We start from the raw sequence: 21,597 nt of genomic DNA, 5'->3' as shown, positions 1-21,597 counted from the left end.
TTATCTACTAAGACAAATTATTCTAAAGATTATGGTTACAATTCACAACATAAACAATGCTTTTGCATTCCTTATAAAATGTTATTTTCAAGGTTGTCAAATTACCCAGAAAAACAAGCTTTTTTGTGTGTTTTTTTCCCTTTTTCTCTCCAAAGCCCCCCAGTACATGGTTGTGTATTTTTAGTTGTGGGTCCCTCTAGTTGTGGCATGTGGGATGCCGCCTCAGTGTGGCTTGATGAGGGGTGCCATGTCCGCACCTAGGATCTGAACTGGCAAAACCCTGGGCTGCCGAAGCGCAGCGCACAAACTTACCCACTCGGCTAGGGGGCCGGCCCAAGAAAAGCAAGTTTTAATTGTGACTTATGTTCTGAGACTTTGGAAGAAGGATGATATTAACACAAATATTTAGAAGAAAAAATTCAGCATCTGTAAGGTTCTTGAATATTTTCATAAAATGACAATGTTTCTTTTTAAAAATTAAGCCTATTTCAAAAGAATCTTCACCTTGATTTTTAGACTTACTAGAAATATCAAATACATACAATAATAGAATCATACGATGAACTCCCACTTACCCATCACCTAGCATCACATTTTTAACATATGATCAATGTTATTTCATTTATACCGCCACCTGCTTATTCCTGCCCTGCCCCCAGATTATTTTAAAGTAAATCCTGGAAATCATATTACTTTACCACAAATGATTCAGTATATACAACTCTAAAAGATAAGAAAGTTTTTTAAATTTATTTTTTATTTTTATTTTTTGGGGAAGATTAGCTGTGAGCTAACATCCATGCCCATCTTCCTCTACTTTATATGTGGGACACCTGCCAGAGCGTGGCTTGAGATGTGGTGCACATGTCTGCACCCGGGATCCGAACCCTCGAACCCCAGGCCACCGAAGTGGAACGCGAGAACTTAACCACTACGCCACTGGGACAGCCCGATAAGAAGGTTTTTTAGTGATCGAACTGCCATTGAGGAAAAAAAAAATCTCGATGTCATCAGATATATAGCCTGTCTTCACATTTTTCTGAATATCTCTTCAATTTTTTTGGATCGTTCAAATCAGGGTCGAAACTAAGTCAATCTACACATTCATTGCGTTTGGTTGATTCTCTTTACCTTAGAGGAATATCTCTTTGAACCTATGGGAACGGCCCTCCTGATTTTTTATCTTGCCGTTTACTTATTGAAGAAACTGGGTCAAGCGTCCTCTGGAATTTCCCACATTTTGGGTTTGGCTGGCTGTATCTACATGGCGGTGTTAACATATTCTTCCAGCCCCTGTATTTCCAGTAAACCGGTAGTTAGATCCACAGGCTTGATGAGGTCAGGATCCTCGTTGTTGTTGTTTCTTGTGCAAGAATACTTTGTGGTAGATGGGGTGTGTTTCCTGTTGCGTCTCATTGGGCAGCATGTGATGTCTGGTTGTCTCTCTCTTAATTTCATGTTAATAATGTGTATTCAAGGAAAATGGAGTTTTTGTTTTATGACTTTTTTGTTAATCAGTATTTTAGATTTGTTCATTTGATATTTATATTATCAGTAAATACTATGTAAGCAAAACAAAATTAAAAAGACCCCTTTACGTATTCTTCTAAACTTTGCCTTGTTTAGGCAGTTGAGAATATCAAGGTATTGTTTCAGAAATAATAAATCTGAGTCGTAGCATACATAGTTAGTTCCTTTTTTCATCGGAGTCTATGTGAGATCTGATTTAGTGTCTTAAGTAAGATCATAAGTTATTGCATTCCTATCACTTTATTTTTATGTATAAAAATGACATACATTCTTTGTGAACTCTAAGGACTTGTGGAAGATAAAAAATGAACAGTATGTAGTGATTTTTTTTCTGTGAAAAGATCAGCAGACAGTTAAAAAGAGTGAGAGAGAGAGAAAAGAAAACAAAGAGGGCATAAGACCTGCTCTTTGAAATCCTCCAGAGACGCAATAATAATTGAGCCAATATGCAGTGGCTTCTCATAAATTGCCTCGGTAGTTTGGGCCTTGAGTGCCTTAGAAATTAGCTTTCTCCCCACGCCTCTTCACTGTTGCTATAGTACTCTTGCTAAAGGCCTATTTATTTGTGTTTAAGAAACTAGGGTCATTTCTCTCATATTCACTTACAGAACTTGCATTTCGTTTTTATCTTCCAAGAATTCTGTAAAGCACCATCATTACTCTAGCAAGACTCTTGTCGTTATAACATACCAGTAAATCAACAAAATAAGATTTAGAGCAGTGACTTCCAAACCTGAACTGTGCATCAGGATCCCCCAGAGCTCTTTGAAAAGAATGCAGTTCTCTGGCACTCACCCCAGATCTACATCAGGTTCTTGGGTGCTAAGGATACAGGAATCTGTACAGTTGTAAAAGACTCCAGCCTTGGAGATTCAGATTCCCCAGTTGATTTAGATATGGGCGGTAGACTCGTGATCCAGAATTGGAAAGACTCTAGTAGATAATTACTTGAACTTCATAGTGGGTTATTTAATAACTGGAAGAAACAGTAGGATTGATGATAAACTTTGGAAATATTTAGTGTTTTCATTCATGACTTGAGTGAGTGCATCAAAAATGGGAAAAAGACTTAGCACCTTGTAAAATGGGATATAAATCCCAAATGACTGTGATAATACTGAGAGGAGTGTTTGTTACAGGCAAATGCTGAATAAAATATATAGAACAGAAACAGACTACATAAACATCAGAGGAGAGAGCAGTGACTACCTGTCATGAAGGACAGAGCCACAGTGAGGTACTTGCCACAAATCTGTGATGCGGTCCCTATTGAGAAAGCCAGCAGGAGACTGGGAAACGGAAACAGGAATGTGGCATAGGAGGAACACACGATCTTCCTTTAACTTAGTGGTTTCCCCTGAAGCTCCCATGCTGTTTTCTGCTTCTCATCTTTGCAGAGTTCCTGAAACAGATGTTTGCCTTTTTCTGCATTCTTTCTTACCTTCATTCATTCTTCTACTGTGAAGCTACCTCAAAAATGCTATCAACCACCTTTTAATTGTCAACTCTCAGTATTTTGTTCAATTTCTGCCTTTACTATGCTCTCTGGCATTTGATCTTTAAACGCTCTTTTCCTGAAACTTCCAAGACTTCACTCTCTTGATTATCCCTCTTCCCATCCAGCCACTCCTTGTGGGCTCCTCTTTCTCTGCTGACCCTGAAGCATTGGTCCTGCCCTAGTCATCTTCATTTCTCACTTGATGTGTTCCACCATGGACATTTTTGCCCTTGGGCAGAGTTATGTCAGTATGTATCTCTAGACCTCACTTCTCTTCTAAACTCCACACCATATTTCCATTTGTTACCCAGGTATCTCATAGGTCCTTCTGTCTTAAGCTTGGTTTATTATCTACCAACTCTCCACACACTCTCTGTTCCGTAGCAAGCTGCCATTGCCTAGTCAACAAGGCTAGAATAACCATCATTAGAATTCACCCTCTCTGCACATGTTGATTGTTGACCACCAAATCTGTCTCTGATTCTATCTCTGAAGTGTCCCTTGAATGTGTCCCTTTCTCATTAGTCCGATGGTGACTGATGAGCCTCACCTTCTCTCACTCAGCTTGCAGTTGCTTCTACCAATTTCAGCCACTCTGTGCCATTGTGGAAATGCAGGCCCTTGTGCCACATTTTCAGATTTTAAAGAGAAGCTGAAAATCCATATTTTCATGCAAACTTTCCCAATCCTTAAAATGTTTGCAAGTAATTCAGAAAATTTTACAACGCCAAGTGCACCTTTGCAGGCATGTCACATGCCTGTAACAAACATTCCTCTCAGTATTGTGCTAGTCATTTAGGATTTGTATCCCATTTTACAAGGTGCTAAGTCTTTTTCCCATTTTTGATGCAATCATCAGAGTTTGTGATCTTTGATTTAAACATAAGATAATACTATAAGAAAATGACAGTGTAAGTGATTTTTTTTTCTTCTGTCTTGGGGAAAGGCTTTATATCAGAATGCCAAAACAAAACGAAACATGTATTTGACTAAATAAAAAGTGGAAAATACTTTGGCAAAATGAAAAATACTATAAACAAAATATGAATGATGAGATGGGAAGAAAATGTTTTCAGATAAAAGGTTAATGCATTTATTATAAAATCATGCTTATGAAGCAATGAAAAAAAGCTAAAAAAAGTTATGCACCCTAATAGAAGTGAACAAAGGACATGTAGAGATACAAATGAATTTTAAACATCGGAAATAAAGTTTGACCTTTCTGGTAATCAAAAAATATGGAAATAAAAAAGCAATGAGCTGTGACCATTAGCCTATTAGGTAAGTAAAGATTGATATTGCCCACTGTCGGTGTGAGTATGGGAAAGTGGACGTGGCTTTCTACTGCTGGTGGGAATATGAATTAGGGGTTTTTTTTTTCCTAGAATGGAATGCATCAGTATTGTATCAGTCAGTTTGCAACATCCTGGCAAATTAGGACAGGAGAAAACAGATTCAGTATAAGAAAAATCAAAGTTGCAGGAGGATAGTGAAAAAGGCATTGGAGGCAGGAATCAAAGTGAAAAAGACTGACAGCTTTGCAAAATAAGTGAAGGATATATTCTCTGGTTAAGGATGCCCCACAGATCCCAGCAGGGTAAATTGTTTAAAAGACCCTAGGCACGTTGTAGTAAATTCCAAACCACCAAAGACTTAAAAGAGATTTTAAAAGCTGTCAAAAGGAAAAGATCACCTTTGGAAAATCAATCAATCAATTAATTAACAGAAAAAATGGAAGCCAAAACACCGGAATGATTTCCTGAAAGTGCTGAGAAAAAAATAATTGTTATCCTAGAATTCTATATTCTGTTTTTCAAGATTGAAGGTGGAATAAAGGCATTTCAGACCTACAGATACCTGAAAAAGTTTGCTATTCACAAAACTTCGTTGAAGGACTTCCAAAGACTATTATTCAGGAAGCAGGACATGATCCTAGGAAAGAGGTCTGAGAGACAGGCAGTAGTGAACAAAGAAAATGTAACCATGTGGGCGCAGCTAAACAGCAAAAATGGGCACTTTATAGGATTTATAAAAGTCAAGGGAAAACTAAAATCCTGGAAAGCACTGGCAGATATGTAGTGGGGGCAGGGCATGTGTGATTGGAGTTAAAGCATTCTTAGGTCTTGACTTTTTTGGAGGGGAGTGAAAATGCAAACTGCCTTTGGACTTGTTCAGTTAAATATGCATGTTAAAAGTTATAGTGTAAGCACTGCAAGAATAGAAAGAGATGATATAAATTTCAGAGTAGAAGAGGGAAAATGGAATGAAGGGAGGAAAAACAAATAAATCAACCCCAAAGATGGCAATAAAAGAACTTTTAAAAAGAAAACACAGAAAAAGTAAAACATTTAACAAATACTAGATATTAACTCAAATTTATTGATAATCACAAATATTATAAGACTAGATTGTTAAAAATTTTATTGATGTACTGTTTATAAGAGAGATTCCTACAACATAAGACCTCAGAAAGTCAAAAAGAAAAGGAAGGAAAAGGGTATATCACACAAATACTACTGAAAAGCAAGCTGGAGCAAGTATGTTAGTATTACATCAAAAACCTTTAAGGCAAAGGGGACCACTGAATATTGATTAAAGGTCCAATTCGTTGAGCATATAATAATTCTAAACCTATATGCATGGAATTCAGTTTCTAAAAATGCAAAGTGGACAGAACTAAAGAGAAATTGATAAATCTGCTATCGTAAAGGGAGATCTTAACCCACTATTCTGATTAATTAATTGATCCAGCAGATAGAAAGAATATAGAGGATTTGATCAGAAAAATTACCAAGCTTGAATCAACGGACATATTTTGAACACTGAACTCAGTAACCAGAAAATGCCCATTTTTATCAAACCTATAGAGAACATTTATGAAACTAGGGCACATTAACCCTCAAAAAGTTTCAAAGAATATGATTTTTTAAATAGATCACATTCTCTGACTGCAATAAAATTAACTTAGAAATTAATAACAAAGAGGTACTTTTAGAAATTAAAAAGCATATTTGTATATAATACATGAGTCAAAAAGGAAATGTTAATTGAAATCAGAAAATATTTAAAACTGATAACTAAAAGATTACTTTGCAGCACTTATAGGGCATGCCTACCTGGGGTAATTTATAGCCTTAAAATGCTTATATTAGAAAATAAGTCTAACAATAAATGAGTTACGCATCTAACTTAAGAAGTTAGATAAAGAACGAATGAATAAACCCAAGGAAAAAGAAGGGAAATAAAAGAATACAAAGAAATTAATTAGATGCAACATATATAGTAGAAAGGCTTTTTTAAATAGCCAGAATTCAGTTTTATGAAATAAATTATCAAGACAAAAAGTGATCAAAATCAAGGGAAAAAAGGTAAAGAGAATTATTAGAAGTAGAAATACTAGTAATAAGAAAGAAGATATAATTAAATGTCAGTGGAAATTAAACAGAATAATAAGAGACTATTAAGAACAACTTCATGCTAATAAATTTGAAAACCTGGGTGAAATGGAAGCAAACACTCTTTGCAGTGATGAAACATTGTGTTCCTTTTGTAACAAGGGCACCACAATGATTCCTATGAGCAACAGTATTCAACAACTTACTAGGGGTTCCAGCCCTAACAGTAAGACAGGGAAAAAAATACAGGTGAAAACAGGTGAAAAAATTGGACATAACGAAAAAGAGTGGCCTTGTGGGTCTAAATGATATGATTGTATACGTGGAAAGGTCTAAAGGAAATATGCAGACTAATTATTCGAATTAATAAGAGGGTTTAATGGGTTTTTCAGCTGCAGGTCAACATACAGAAGTCAATTTCAACAGCAGACAGTTTGGAAATGTAATTTTTAGGAGGTAACGTGTGATGGCAACAATAAAAATACGAAGTACCTCATAATAGACTTACTAAAGTATGTGAGAATTTTATGTAGAAGATTTTTTAACTTTATTGAAAGATATTTAAAAAGTCCTTAAAAACAATTGGGAGATTTGCCATGTTAAATGCATAGGAAGTCTCCTAATCATAAAGATGTTAGTTTTCTCCAAATTGATCTATAGATTCAAGACCTTTCTATTCAAACTCCCAGCATAGTTTTTCATGCAACTTAACAAGCTAATACTAAAAGTTATATGAAAGCATCAAGGACCAAGAATAACTCCAGGTACTCCTGATGAAGATGAAAACAGTGTGAGGATCAGGAGAGGAACTTGCCGTACTGGGCATTAAGAGTTATTATAAATAAAGCTCAGGTAATTAACACAATGTGTGTTGACTGATAAGTCAATGTAATAAAATCACTCAGAGGCTTATACATGACAGAGCTGGCATTGCAGATCAGTAAGGACCTTTTTCTACAGAATATTCAGTTGGTTATTCAACTGGGAAAGATTAAAAGTGGCTTCCGAACTGATACCACACACAAAAGTCAATGTACATAACATTGAGTTTTTTAAAGAAAAATCAGGTTATAAAGCAGCATTTACCATGTGGTTCCATCTTTGTAAAAAGAAATAAGAATATATGTGCGTTTATATATCTTGAGAAAAGATCTGGAGGACATCAAAAGTCAAGATAACAAATTAGTCAGATTGTTGGTGATGTAACTTTCTCTTTATACTTTTGTTTCTAATTTTTTTAATAAATTAAATATACATTACTTTTAATTAAGAAAAAACTTTCATTTTAAATTTTTTCCTTAACTATTCTTACTTGTTTATTCTTCTAGACAAATTTTAAAATTAGTTTTGACAACTTCCAAACTGCCTCCTCCCCTCACACACACAAAAAATATGATTTTCATTGTGATTTTGATTGGAATTGTCTGGAGCATAATAGGCACTCAGAACATGTTTGTTAAATAAATAAATATGGGAACAATTCATATCTTTATAACAGTTAGCCTTCCAACCAAGAACATGGTATGTTAATCTATTAAAGTCCTTTTTGTTAAATAAATATAAGTTTTATGATTTTGAAAATTTATTTATTTTTTTGGTGAGGAAGATTCACCCTGAGCTAACATCAGTGCCAGTCCTTTTCTGTTGTTTGTGTATGGGATGCCTCTACAGCATGACTGATGAGTGGAGTATGTCCGTGCCTGGGATCCAAACCTGCGAACCTGGCCGCCGAAGTGGAGCACAGGAAATTTTAACCACTTGGCTACCGGGCAGCCCCATTATGATTTTTGTAAATACAGGTCTCACACATTCATACAATTAACGTTTTCTAAAATATGATCCTTCCATTTTCCTCCACAGTGAATCAAACCCTTAATGTCTATCTTTAATGTCAGGACTTAGAAGTGTCAGAAAGATGATTTAAACATAGATAAACATGTCCTGTGTAAAGAGGTTAAGGAGTTGGGTTTATTTAGCTTAGAATAAATGACTAGATTGAAATGACTATCTTCAAGCATTTGATAGTGGCTGCTTTCATCCAGCTCTGCCAAAGACAAAACACAAGAAAATGAACTTCAACTAAAGTGTGAGGAATTTAGATTAGAGATTGCAACATGACAGTACAAAACTGAAGCAGCCCTCAGAAATATTTGATTTGGCTTCACAGTATATTTTAAAAATTTGAATTCATTGCTAATTTAAAATTTGGGGAGATTTCATATAAAAATGTGGATATCCAGCTTTTCTGGAAAGGCCTAAAATCTGGTACCCCTGAGCTGTATTTTTCCAATGGCAGTTAATGGCTGGAGTTCAGTAGCCGCTGTCCCCTTTAAACCAGGCGTGGGCCTTCTCCAGTTTTCCACAGTCAGAACCCAGTTCTTTTGCTGTTACCTGTCTTGCCCTTTAAGCATTTTAAGTTTGCAACCTCAATTCATATGGTAAAGGAAGAATTGAGTTACACATGCAAGGGTGTGGCATCTTCTCATTTGGCATTTCAGTATTGTTTTTAAAATATGGTTTAAATATGGTCCTGGCTAACAGGCAAGAAGTGAACTAGATGGCTTCTCAAGATCTTTCTTGTCCTGTGATTCCGTGATCCTGTTAGGATAGTCCTGTGGTTCATGAACTCTTTTTCTCATTGCATATGGTCATAGAATCTCAGAGTTAGAATGGGTCCCCACAAGACAGGGAGGCCCAGAGGGTTTGGCTTCATCTGGCGTTCCTCATCTTAGGCACAGGAAGTTTGAAAGCTATTGCAGAGGAGCCTGCTTGAATAGCCAACAGTTCAAACAACCAGCTACCTCATTTAGAAGGTTTATTAAAAATCTGTGTTTCCGGGGCCAGCCCGGTGGCGCAGTGGTTATGTGCACATGTTCTGCTTCTCGGCAGCCTGGGGTTCGCCGGTTCGGATCCTGGGTGCGGATATAGCACTGCTTGGCAAGCCATGCTGTGGTAGGTGTCCCATGTATAACGTAGAGGAAGATAGGCACCGGTGTTAGCTCAGGGCCAGTCTTCCTCAGCAAAAACAGAAGGATTGGCAGCAGTTAGCTCAGGGCTAATCTTCCTCAAAAAAAAAAATCTGTGTTTCCTTTATGCATAGTTATTTAAAGGTGAGTGAAGGGTGTTGTAAAGAATTTTGAGCTTTGTAAGTACACAGTATTATATCATTCCCATTATTATGTGTGGTCTGGCAGAGCTATGATTGTAGGAACCATCATTTTGAATATCATTTCATCTGTGCTTGCATATTATCTAAACATGGTTTTCATATTTAATGTTAAGGGCATATTTTTATAAACAAAAAAGTGGGAAAGTGGTATGGGAAAGAAAATCTGAAGTGACAATTTCTCAATTTGTTTTATTCTAATTTTTGTCTGCCCTGAGAAGCTTTCTCATTCAGTGTTAACAATCTCTGATGGATCCCGTACATAATAAAATTAATAGCACATGTGGCTAGTGGTATTACATACAAAGTCAATGAGGTGATAGGTACAAAATTTGTTTTTTTCTAAGTAAATTTGGCCTCAAGTAATTACTTTGTTCACAGTTTTGGGGTTTTTTTCATGGAACTAACCCTTTTGCCCCATTTGTTTTGGCATCAAATAGACATAGCTTTATTGTGACTCAGAGTCCAGTACTGTCCTTATTTAAGGACATAAAATGTTATCTCAAGGGAACCCTTGGAGTCTCTAAATGTCTTGGGTAATAATAAGTGAAATATTTAGCACAGGACCAAATATTCCACTTACCCACCCAAATTGTTTCCCAATTGTGGTCTTAGACTAGGATCCTATGTGTGTATTCTTAAACTTATGACAGGGCTCTTGTTTTTTGGTTCCCACAGAACAGTCCCTTTCTCCAGCCCCACCCATCACTAGCAGTGGTGAAGGTCACACTTAGGCCTGTAACATGTTTCAAAGGGCCCCATCAAGGCTTTTCCAAAAGCCCTATCTCCTACCTAGCCTCCCTTTATGCTCCAAGTGACAGTATCAAATTTGTGATTTCTCTACCCTTGACCATCTGATAAGGACACATCTGACTTTCCTAATGGGCAAATTTTCAGAAGTAATGAATTATAACTTCATTTTTCCTAAATGAAATAGCTTGAAAACACACATTTTCTCCATCTTTTAAATATGTTCTATGTTCCTGGTCTGGTCTAAGCACCCAAGACATTGCCAATACTCTGTAGATATCAGCGCCTTCCTTCTGACCCTCTTATTAAATCTCGCTCAAGTCTTCAGATCAAGAATGGGAACTGACTCATAACCTCACGCTGGAACCAGTTGCAAGTCTGAACTGGTACAGTATGGAGCTACTTCTAGGTCAGCACATAGTCATCTGATTGCCACCAAGTGCCCTTTCTTAAAACAAATATGAGACCACTATCCTACCTGCTTAGGTAAGCTTACCTTTGCTAAAAATTTAAGTATTTATAAATTTAAGATTTTATTTCTTTAAAATTATTTTTAGGACTAAATCTTCAAGTCATCTGTATTCCAGACTTTGTATTATAATTGTAGCTTTAGTTTGAACCTACAGTTTCCTGCAGCAATTAAAGAAGTCATCAAAATTAAATATCTGTCATTCTACAAGAGCGTGCAGGTTGAAAATTTGTACTTAAGCAACTGAAATTAAAAAAACACAAACAAAGTTAAAACCCCAGATGGGGATCATTCACCAAGAAAACTAGCCTGATCTCTTTAAAGGTCAGAGTTATGAAAAAAAGAGAGAGGAAGATTATTCTAGATTTCAGGAGATATAAAAGACAACCAAATGCAAAGCATGATCTGTGGTTGGATCCTGCTTCAGAAGGAAAATCAGTCATGTACATTTTGAGGACAGTTTGAGAAATTTGAATATGGACTGGTTATTTGATTGCACAATGATGTCATGCTCAGTTGTGATCATAGTATTTTGGTGCTGTAGGATATGCTCACCTATTTAGGAGTCAAATGTCACGATGTATAATTTATTTTGAAATGGTTTAGCGAATATGTATATGAAATATGACAAGATATTAACCATTATTGAGTCTACATGGTGGGTTTTTGGGTGTTCATGGCACTATTTTTCTACTTTTCTGAGTGTTTGAAATTTTCCATGATTGTGAGTGTTGATAGTAATGAAGCAGTCATCTCAGAGAGAGAACTGCTGCGGGACACAGCAGGTCATCCTGAGGCGCCTTGAGGTTTGGGAGAAGGCTTTGCTTGAGCAGAGCCACGTGGTGGTGGGTGGAGCCCACTGTGAACAGGTGCTTACCTGTCAGGCTGGTCAGTGGCTCAGCAGGCCACTCGGAGACGTTTTCCCAGGCTCCCCGTGAACAGTCTCATAATAGCCGTGGGAGAGAGCTTTCCGCTGTGATGCACTGTACCACAGACTCCCCTTGGCAGCCTTGGGGGAGCTCAGGTAGCCTTGGCTATGACTCCCTCGGAAAACAAGTGAAGCTGGATAGTTTTACAGTAAAAACTCCATGTTGGATATTTGCTCTCAGTGTCTTGGGACCATGAAATGTAACAACCAAAATAAACGACCACTCCCTTAAAAAGTATTAGTCATTGGAGCATGGTACTACTTAAAACTAATCTACTGCCTTGCTAAGCCAAGATGGAATTTATTCAACTCATATTTGATTTGTTGTTGTTGTTTTTCCCTTTCTGTTCATGAAGTCTTTGAATTTCTAATAAAGCCATTTTGGAGCAGTTCATTTTAGACAGAATATGAAATAAAACAGTAGCAGAATTCTGGTTTGTCCTTAAAACATGTTCCACCCTTTCTTTCTCTCATAAATATTACTGAGTCCCCTTTGCCCTTTTTTTTTCTTGGAGACTTAGTGTTCTTTGGTGAACAACCAGGTGAGCCAGCAGAAAGTTAATATGGTAACAAGTCATCATTGGGGGTTGGGAGGTTGTCCGTAGAAAGGTAGAGAGAGGCACAGCAGCTCTCTATAAAGTACAGAATGCAAGAGGCATAGGGACTGGAGACTTTGGGGGCTGCTTGCAGGCCAGAGGAGAAGATGGACCCTTGCTGGTACTAGATGTCGCATGATGTTAAGCAATGCAGAAATATGAATTATTTCTAGAAATACACATACCTGAGGACTCCTGGTGCCAAGATGCTTCCACTACAAAGCTGTGCTCCCTCTAACCCTAATCTCTTCCTGTTTCTAAACACAGTCTTCAGATTTAGGAGGACCACAGTAGCTGGCAAGAAAACAGGCATACTTAAATGTGATTTACAAGTGCCTCAGAGTCTTGGAATACCATTGTCAGGTAGTTTTCGAATGAAAAGGTTCTTGCTCTATGTTTTCCATTTTGATCCCCCCTAACGCCAGTCTCCTACTGACTCTGGTTCTGTGCCTTTAAAACACCAGTGTAGCAAGCTGGAAGCTGGTGCCCCAAGAAGGGAAAAGCAAAGGGCCTCCTTGATTCTTTGCCAAGTTGCTATTTAGCTTTAGACAATAGTGGAGCTTTGCTTTAGCCTTGGTTAAGTGCAAAATCTCGGTGGCCTGCTGAACTCTGTGAAGGAGATTTCATTAAAGAGCAAAGATAAGAATGTAGTCGTTATTACTGCCTGCTATCTATGGATAAATGAAATACATCTCCCTAAGCATTTCAGTTCAGTATATTTCAGCAGCAGTGATTTTCTTTGTTTATACAGGCATACCTCTTTTTATTGTGCTTTGCTTTATTGCACTTAGCAGATACTGCATTTTTTACAAATTGAAGGCTTGTGGCAACCCCACGTTAAACAAGTCTATCGGCGCCATTTTTCCAACAGTGTTTGCTTGCTTCATGTCTCTATGTCACATTTTGGTAATTCTCACAATATTTTAGACTATTTTATTATTACTGTATTTGTTATGGTGATCTGTGATCAGTGATCTTTGATGTTACCTTGTAATTGTTTTGGGGCACCATGAACCATACCCATTTAAGAGGTGAACTTACTTGGTAAATATTGTGTGTGTTCTGACTGCTGCACAAACTGGCCATTCCCCCATCTCTCCACCTCTCCTCGGGCCCCCCATGCCCTGAGATACAACAATATTGAAGTCAGGTCAGTTAATAAAGCTACAATGGCCTCTAAGTGTTCAAGTGAAAGGAAGAGTCTTACGTCTCTTGCTTTACATCAAAAACTAGGAATGATTAAGCTTAGTAAGGAAAGCATGTCCAGAGCTGAGATAGGCTATAAACGAGGCCTCTAACTTAGAGGCCATTAGCCAAGTTGTGAATGCAAAAGAAAAAGTTTTGGAAAGAAATTAAAAGTGTTACACAAGTGAACACATGAATGATAAGAAAGCCAAACAGCCTTATTGCTGATGTGGAAAAAGTTTTAGTTGTCGGGATAGAAGATCAAACCAACCACGATATTCCCTTAAGTTAAAGCCTAATCCAGAGCAAGGCCCTAACTCTCTTCAGTTCTAAGAGTGAAGAGAATGAAGGCTGAGAGAGGTAAGGAAGCTGAAGAAGAAAAGTCTGAAGCTAGCAGAGGTTGGTTCATGAGGTTTAAGGAGAGAAGCTGTCTCCATAACACAAAAGTGCAAGGGGAAGCAGCAAGTGCTGATGGAGAAGCTGCAGCAGGTTATCAAGCAGACCTAGCTAAGATCATTGATGAAGGTGGCCACACTGAACAACAGATTTTCAATGTAGATGAAACAGCCTTATATTGGAAGAAGATGCCATCTGGGACTTTCATAGCTAGAGAGAAGTCAATGCCTGACTTCAAAGCTTCAAAGGACAGACTGGCTCTCCTGTTAGTGGCTCATGCAGCTAGTGACTTTAAATTGAAGCAAATACTCATTTACCATTCTGGAAATACTAGGGCTCTTAAGAATTATGCTAAATCTACTCTGCCTGTGCCTGTTACATGGTTTACTGAATGTTTTATGCCTACTGTTGAGACTTGCTGCTTAGAAAAAAAGATCCTTTCAAAATATGACTGCTCATTTACAATGCACCTGATCACCCAAGAGCTCTGATAGAGATGTACCACGAGATTAATGTTGTTTTCATCCCTGCTAACATAACATCCATTCTGCAGCCCATGGATCAAGGAGTAATTTCGACTTTTAAGTCTTATTATTTAAGAAATACATTTTATAAGGCTATTGCTGCCATAGGGGATAGTGATTCTTCTGCTGGATCTGGGCAAAGTCAATCGAAAACCTTCTGGAAAGGATTCGCCATTCTAGATGCCATTAAGAACACTTGTGATTCATGGGAAGAGATCAAAATACCAGCATTAATGGGGGCTTGGAAGAAGTTGATTTCAACCCTCATGGATGACTTTGAGAGGTTCAGCATCAGGGGAGGAGGTAACTGCAGATGTGGTAGAAATAGTAACAGAACTAGAATTAGAAGTGGAGCCTGAAAATGTGACTGAATTGCTACAATCTCATGATAAGCTTTGACAAAGAAGTTACTTCTTACAGATGAGCAAAGAAAGTGATTTCTTGAGATGGAATCTACTCCTGGTGAAGATGCTGTGAAGATTGTTGAAATAACAACAAAGAATTTAGAACACTGTGTACACTTAGTTGATAAAGCAGTGGCAGGGTTTGAGAGAATTGGCTCCAATTTTGAAAGAAGTTCTACTCTGGGTAAAATGCTATCAAACAATATTGTTTGCTGCAGAGAAATTGTTCATGGAAGGAAGAATTAATTGATGCAGCAAACTTCATTGTCTTATTTTAAGAAATTGCCACAGCTACCGCAGCCTTCAACAACCACTACCCTGATCAGTCAGCAGCCATCACCATCAAGGCAAGACCCTCCATCAGCAAAAAGATGTCGACTTGCTGAAGGCTCAGATGATAGTTAGCATTTTTTAGCAATAAAGTATTTTTTTGATTAAGATATGTACATTTTTTCAGACATAATGCTTTTGCACACTTGATAAACTACTATATGTTCAGTATATTGTAAACTTTTATGTGCACCAGAAAACCAAAAAATTTGCGACTCATTTTATTGCGATATTTGCTATATTGCAGTGGCCTGGAACTGAACTCACAATATCTCCGAGGTACACCTGGATATCAAAATTAGTTTGCCATAAGAACTAACAAGTTCCTTTTGTATTTACTATCTCTTTAAACAATAAAGTTTTCTATGGCCAGTGGAATTTGAACTAAGCAGGTGCAAATCTTTTTTGACCTGTTAAACTTGCCATTTGTCCTATAGGTGTCATTAGATAGAATTTTCCGTTGAAACCATAACAAGAAGCCAGTTTAGGAATGATTCCTTTTAACAGAATCCTATCCTGGGGGTGGGGAGTATAGCAGGACAGATTTCAATAAACTCAATTCTCCTAGTAATTTCAGTAGTAAATCACTTAGTTGGAATTTGCCTTATACTGCTTTATTTCTCTGTAGGGGGAAGTGTCATATTGAGACTTTATTGTTTAACTGACCAAGTAAGATTTAGTTATCACTCAAGTGGTATCTCTAGATACCAGGTTTCCTGAGCTCAGAGCTGTAGCTTTCATAGTCAACTTCAGATTTAGCCCCTTCCTAATAATAATATTTTATTGCTGGAGATATTGTACAGGGAAAAGATTTTTGACATTTTGAATATGCCATCTGAATCTTAATCTGAATCTTAATCACCAAGAGCTGTAAGTGTTACGTATGATCCACCAACAAAGGCAGAATGACTTAGATATTGCATATTTTTTTTGTTATTCGGTCTTTTTAAGGATTCACATTATAAATCATTACTTTGAAAATCAGTTTAAAATTTTTCTATGTGTGTTTGTGAATCCCAAATTGTTAAGGTCTCCTCTCTTTAAATTCCCCTCTCCCAGCAGTAGGACATAAACAGATGTGGAAGTCGCTTCCACTCTCTCAGAGACCTAAGGAATGAAGTATTTGTTTTAAAGCACTCAGAATAATGCCAACGGTGTGCATGTTTTGTTTGACATTTTAAGCAGAAGAAAGCTACATGACCAAAATGCAATCCATTTCAAGTATGTTAAGAAAAAATATATTTCATCTTAGTAAATCTGGAGATTATCCTGTCATAGATGTCACTGTTATTTTGCAATCCCCGTGACTAAAGCAGTTTTTCTGTCAGAGCCAGAGCTTTTGTAGACAGAACGGCAAATCTGTGGTCACTGGTGTTCTGGATCTTTCTACAGGAGTGTTGGAAGGATACTGATTGTAAAAGTGGAAACTTCTTTAATTGTGCTCTTTATTTACAGATTCTTTCAAAACAATCATAGTCGTGGACTTTGGAGAGTCTGATGGTCCTGGAGACCACCTCTTGTAACTCCTGGCCCCTCCAGTTTCATGGATGAAATACTGTCTCTGAGGTTGTCTTAGAAGTTGGGGACCCTCACTCCTCTTTGGTGGGCCTTTCATTTCTGATTCTGTCACACTGAGTACTTGACTGTGTTAACGGGTACATTTTTACTTAATCTTTTCAGGAAAGTCACCAGCAGTGTAGTTTATACCAGGAGGCGGGCTGCAAGAGAAGGAAGGAAGGGACTCTGCTGGTTTGTTGTTCTTAGTGCCCTCTAGTCGATTCCAGTTCCTACTGCCCCTGTGGACAGCAGAGCGGAACCCTGCCTGGTCTTTTTGCACCATCCTCTCACCTTCCAGTGCTCTGTCGGACAGTACTCTGCTGCTATTTATAGGGTTTTCATGGCTGCTTTTTTCAGAAGTGGGTGGCCACGTCCTTTTTCCTAGTCTGTCTTAGACCCATGCTGGGTGGTGAGAGCACCAAACCTTAACCACTAGAGCACCAGGGCTGCCTAACACTGCTGGTACTTTCTGTGAATCACCTGAAATTCTGTTGCCACCCTGTCAGATGTATGGTAACATCTCCATTTTCATAGGTGGAATGTACTCCTTTGAACCATGCTTCTTTCACTTAACAGTATGTTTGTGAGATTTATTTCTGATATGGCCTGTAATTGTAGCTCATTCATTTTCAGGGGAAATATAGTATTTCACTGTGTGACTATACTCCTTTTTTTTTTTTTTGGAATAAAAAAATTTTGTTGATGGATATTCGCCTTGGTTCCTGGTTGGGATTCTTATAAAAAGTGCTATTATGAACACTGTATATTCATGCTTAAGTTTAACTTTCAATACTCAAGCAGTGGCTGTACCAATTTGTACTCCTGCCAGCAGTATATGAGAATTCCAGTTTTCCCCTGTTCTTGCCAAGACTTGGTGCTCTTGATCTTTTTCATTTGGGCCAGTCTGGTAAATTGGAGAATTTTCTTTCTTTTTTGGGTGGGAGTTCGTATCATTTCTTTTCATCTCATTCTACAGAAAGGCTTGACTGTACTTGAATTAGAATAACTTAAAGGCAAAATACATCTTCAAATAGGTATTAAATGATTCTTTTTATGAGCTGATAAGTAATGAGTATCAGATGGTGGCCAAGATCTGTGCCCCAGCTTGTCCTGAGAGGCCCGATTTTCAGGTCTGTTACATCTCCTTCTTTATTCCGTTTTACAGGTGAGGTTACTGAGCCACTTCAGGGACTAGAGACCATCCAGATGCTCTGGCCAGGCCTCCTGGAAGAGCTGATTGTAATGTTCTCCCCATGCTCTCTAGTGAGGCCCTCTATTGATTCTTCTGCTCTTTCATTTGCTAAATAATTGTTAAATGCATACTGAATGGCAGGCATTGGGCTGGGCCTGTGAGATTCAGTGGCAAACAAGCTTATAATCTATTCATGTCCTCTTTCACTTTACAGGTTATGGCTTTCACATCACAGCCTATTTCATCAAAAGAGGGATACGCCTTCGCTGCTTTGGGGGCTCACAGAATGCTGGTAAGAAACTGATTTCTGGGCTGTCCCAGTGGCGCAGCGGTTAAGTTCGCACATTCTGCTTTGGTGGCCCGGGGTTCGTCAGTTCAGATCCCAGGGGTGGACCTACCCACAGGTTGTCAAGTCACGTTGTGGGGGGCATCCCACATATGAAATAGAGGAAAATGGGCACGGATGTTAGCTCAGGGCCAACCTTCCTCGGCAAAAAGAGGAGGATTGGCGGCAGATGTTAGCTCAGGGCTAGTCTTTCTCAAAAAAAAAGAAAAACTGATTTCTTGGTTCATCAGGCATTTTACACAATTACCCACATACAAAGTAGGGGAGGATTGGCACATGTGTTAGCTCAGGGCGAATCTTCCTTACCAAAAATAAAATAAAGAGTATTTCCAAACATTTGTGCTTATTTTTTTTTTCAACTTTCACTATTTACTGCCTGCCTGAGAACAGTGAGCTGGGCCACGCTTTACTTTCCTGCTTCATCTCAGTACTTTCCTTGAGCTCCCAGGGAGACTTGACAGGCAGTTAAACTATGAATGACTTGATCATTGTCTGCGCACACCAAGGCCCTGGGATATAGAGCAAGTATGTGTACGAGAAAATGCTTTCCCAGCCCAGAGCCATCAGAGCCTTTCCTAGGTGTGTGATGTGGCCAGCTTCCCCCCTCATTTCCCCAAGTCAAGATGTCCACTGAGGAAATGATGTCAAACATGTCCAGCCAACAACAATAAAGTCAGATGCTAATGACTGTTCTCCAAGTTGATGGAGCATTGGAAAGAAAATCTAACTCAACTTCCCTGGATGATTTTAGTATATAAGATACGAAACAGGGACTTGAAAAATAAACTGTACAGAGGTTTGCTCTTGGAATCTTTGCAATTATCTCCACTCTCTTAACTTTAAGTGTCACTTCAATATATTACTCTCTTAATGGGGCCTCCCATTTTATTCAGTTCTCTTAGTAAAATAAGCCAGCTAAACTTGTATTTGTTAAACTTCAGCCTAGCTACCCTTTGTGGTAGAGATTGCTGTTGCCTGTATCTTTACTTTATTTTAATAATAGAAATCTCATTTATGGCCTAAACAGAGTAAAGGAGTACAGAAGTTGCTTTCTGTTTATATAATACCTCATACCAAAATGTTCAAAATCTGCCATTCTAGCATTCTTATTTTTCAGAGGAAGAAATGGAAGGACAAAACAGAGGAATTATTTGATGAAACTGATAACTTTAAATTCTAATTCTGATCCACTAATGAACTGATCCACTAATAATTGATAGAACTGGTAATTTTGAATTCTAATTCTGATCTGCCAACAGGTGGTATTTCAATGTGATGATGTTTTTGGGGTGCAGGGGATAGCAAATAATGAATTCTGTGACTCAGCTTCCCTTTCTATAAAGCAGGAAGCAGACTACTTGCCACTTATCTCAGTAAAATATTTTAAGAATTCATGAATAAATATTAACTATTTTGATAATTTTGTTTCTCTGGCTTTTCAAAGTTCATCCCTAGTTGCCTAGCCAGATATGACATCATGAAAGGTGAAAGTTTAATCACATCCAGGCTCCCTGAAATGGGGTTTCTATGTGAGGAGGACTAGTCGGGGTAAGACCAGAATGACAGGTTAGGCCCCAGTCACGTCACATGATGGGCACTGAGGTGCCATGCCAGGGTTTTGAGCAGGGTAAGTGGAGCTGCTTTTTAGAACTGTTAATCTGCTTGCGCTGAGTGGGATGAAGTGGGATGGGGAAGGATGGTCACCAAGGAAACAGCAGTGAGAGGTGAGGAGAGAGCTGTTGCTGGAACATCGACTCATTAAGCCTTTTGGTATCATTTAACCTAGCCAAGTGGTATAAGGTGCTAACTGTGTTTAAGTTGTGTGTCTCACCTTCATGCTTGGCTTCCAAGTGCATCAGATTGAGATATGTTGTTACCTCAGTCAGTGCCCTCACTTTTGTCATTCATTATTGGAAATGTGCAATGGACTGATTCATAATGTCCATCTTTAAAAAAAATAATCCCATCTAAGAGGGAGGTTTTCTCTTTTAAAAAAATGGCTATATTTCTGTTAGAAATATGATACATGTGTATTATAAAAATATTCAAGCAATACAACCAAGTATAAGGAAGGGAGGGAAAGACCCTCCCTACCCACCCAAAAAATGCAATGTTAGCGTCAGCCAAACATCACTCTAGATATCACTCCAGAAATAGGTGGAGGCTAGGCAAATGAGTGAATGGATGGACCGACAGATGAGAAAAGGAGAGATACTGATGGCTTTTACCATTTTCTGTTCCTTTCATAGACTGTTGAGGAGTCCAGTTCTGTAATTCATTCAGCCTTCTCCACCTGGAAGTCAGTGGTTTTGCTTTAAGAAGTTGTAATAATAGAACACTATGACCGTGGTATAGTTGTGCCATCTTTACTATTGCGTATTTAAACGTTTCCTTAATAGTTTGATCATTAATTCCTAATTAATGACACTGCTGTTTTCATAGCCTGATTCAGATTAGGAGTTTGCTCTTGGTTTGGGGGACTCTCTAAGACCAGTTGACCAAAGGTGATAAGTAAACTAACCAGTAAGAACATTGACAAGTCATGTTTTCAGATTTTTATCTCATGTTCCTCCTCCTCCTCCTGTGTAAGTCTGCGCACTCACTAAAAAACGTTGATCCCATTTCCCAGATGTGAGTTCTGAACAGAAAACAGCAAACTGACACAGAGGGAAGGCTGCCAAGGTCTTGCCTGGGGTGTTATGTGATTTAATGGTCAAGGGGCTCACGTAGACCAATTTGTAGCCTCCTGGGCGCTCCCTAGAGCTTTGTGCTTGCCTCCGCCCACCGACCCCCGTTGATGGCAAGCACTGAAAGGAAGGGAGGAGAGAAGAGACACGTCTTAGACATACATGCTTATTGCTATAACTTAAAAATCTGGGACCAAGCATTTCTGTGTTCATAGTTTTTTGATGCCTTTAGTAACGTGATTTTCTTCATTTTGTACAGAACTCCGTGTATTTCCTGACAGATTTGTGGTCTGTGTAAGTCAACTTGCATACAATTGTGATCTGTTGGCAAGTCAAAAGGAAGAACTGGTATGTATGAAAAAATTCCATAAAGAAATAAATCTGCTTAAATGGTGAGTTATTATAAAAAATAGAAAAATAGTCTTCTGTTGTCATTTAACTATTGAGCACTCAGTGCATGTTTTAAGGAATCAAAATGTCCTACCTATTTTGCATAATAGTATTGATTGACTTTTTTCTGAAGATCCTTGAAAATTTAGTTTGATTAGCAGTGTCTCTTCCATATGAAGTAAAATGAGAAAGCACATATCACAAAAACTGTGATGTTGCTTATGATAGCATTTAAATGAAATAAAGCAAAGTCT

General features: G+C 38.1%; 1 protein-coding gene across 3 annotated transcripts in view; it reads left to right on the top strand.

Moving 5' to 3' along the window:
• Positions 1-21,597, top strand: part of SLX4IP (SLX4 interacting protein) — a 184,598-nt gene that overhangs the window by 140,529 nt on the left and 22,472 nt on the right. For all 3 annotated transcript variants that reach the window (XM_014827327.3, XM_070485560.1, XM_044748688.2), the window contains exons 5-6: positions 18,135-18,212; positions 21,213-21,301. In XM_014827327.3, the coding sequence (XP_014682813.2) occupies positions 18,135-18,212; positions 21,213-21,301 (167 nt within the window). The remainder of the gene's footprint in view (positions 1-18,134; positions 18,213-21,212; positions 21,302-21,597) is intronic.

This window comes from Equus asinus, chromosome 15 (genome assembly GCF_041296235.1).
Source record: "Equus asinus isolate D_3611 breed Donkey chromosome 15, EquAss-T2T_v2, whole genome shotgun sequence".
NCBI lineage: Eukaryota > Metazoa > Chordata > Mammalia > Perissodactyla > Equidae > Equus > Equus asinus.
The sequence above is the reverse complement of the archived record's forward strand: the minus strand, read 5'-3'. Positions and strand labels throughout refer to the sequence as shown.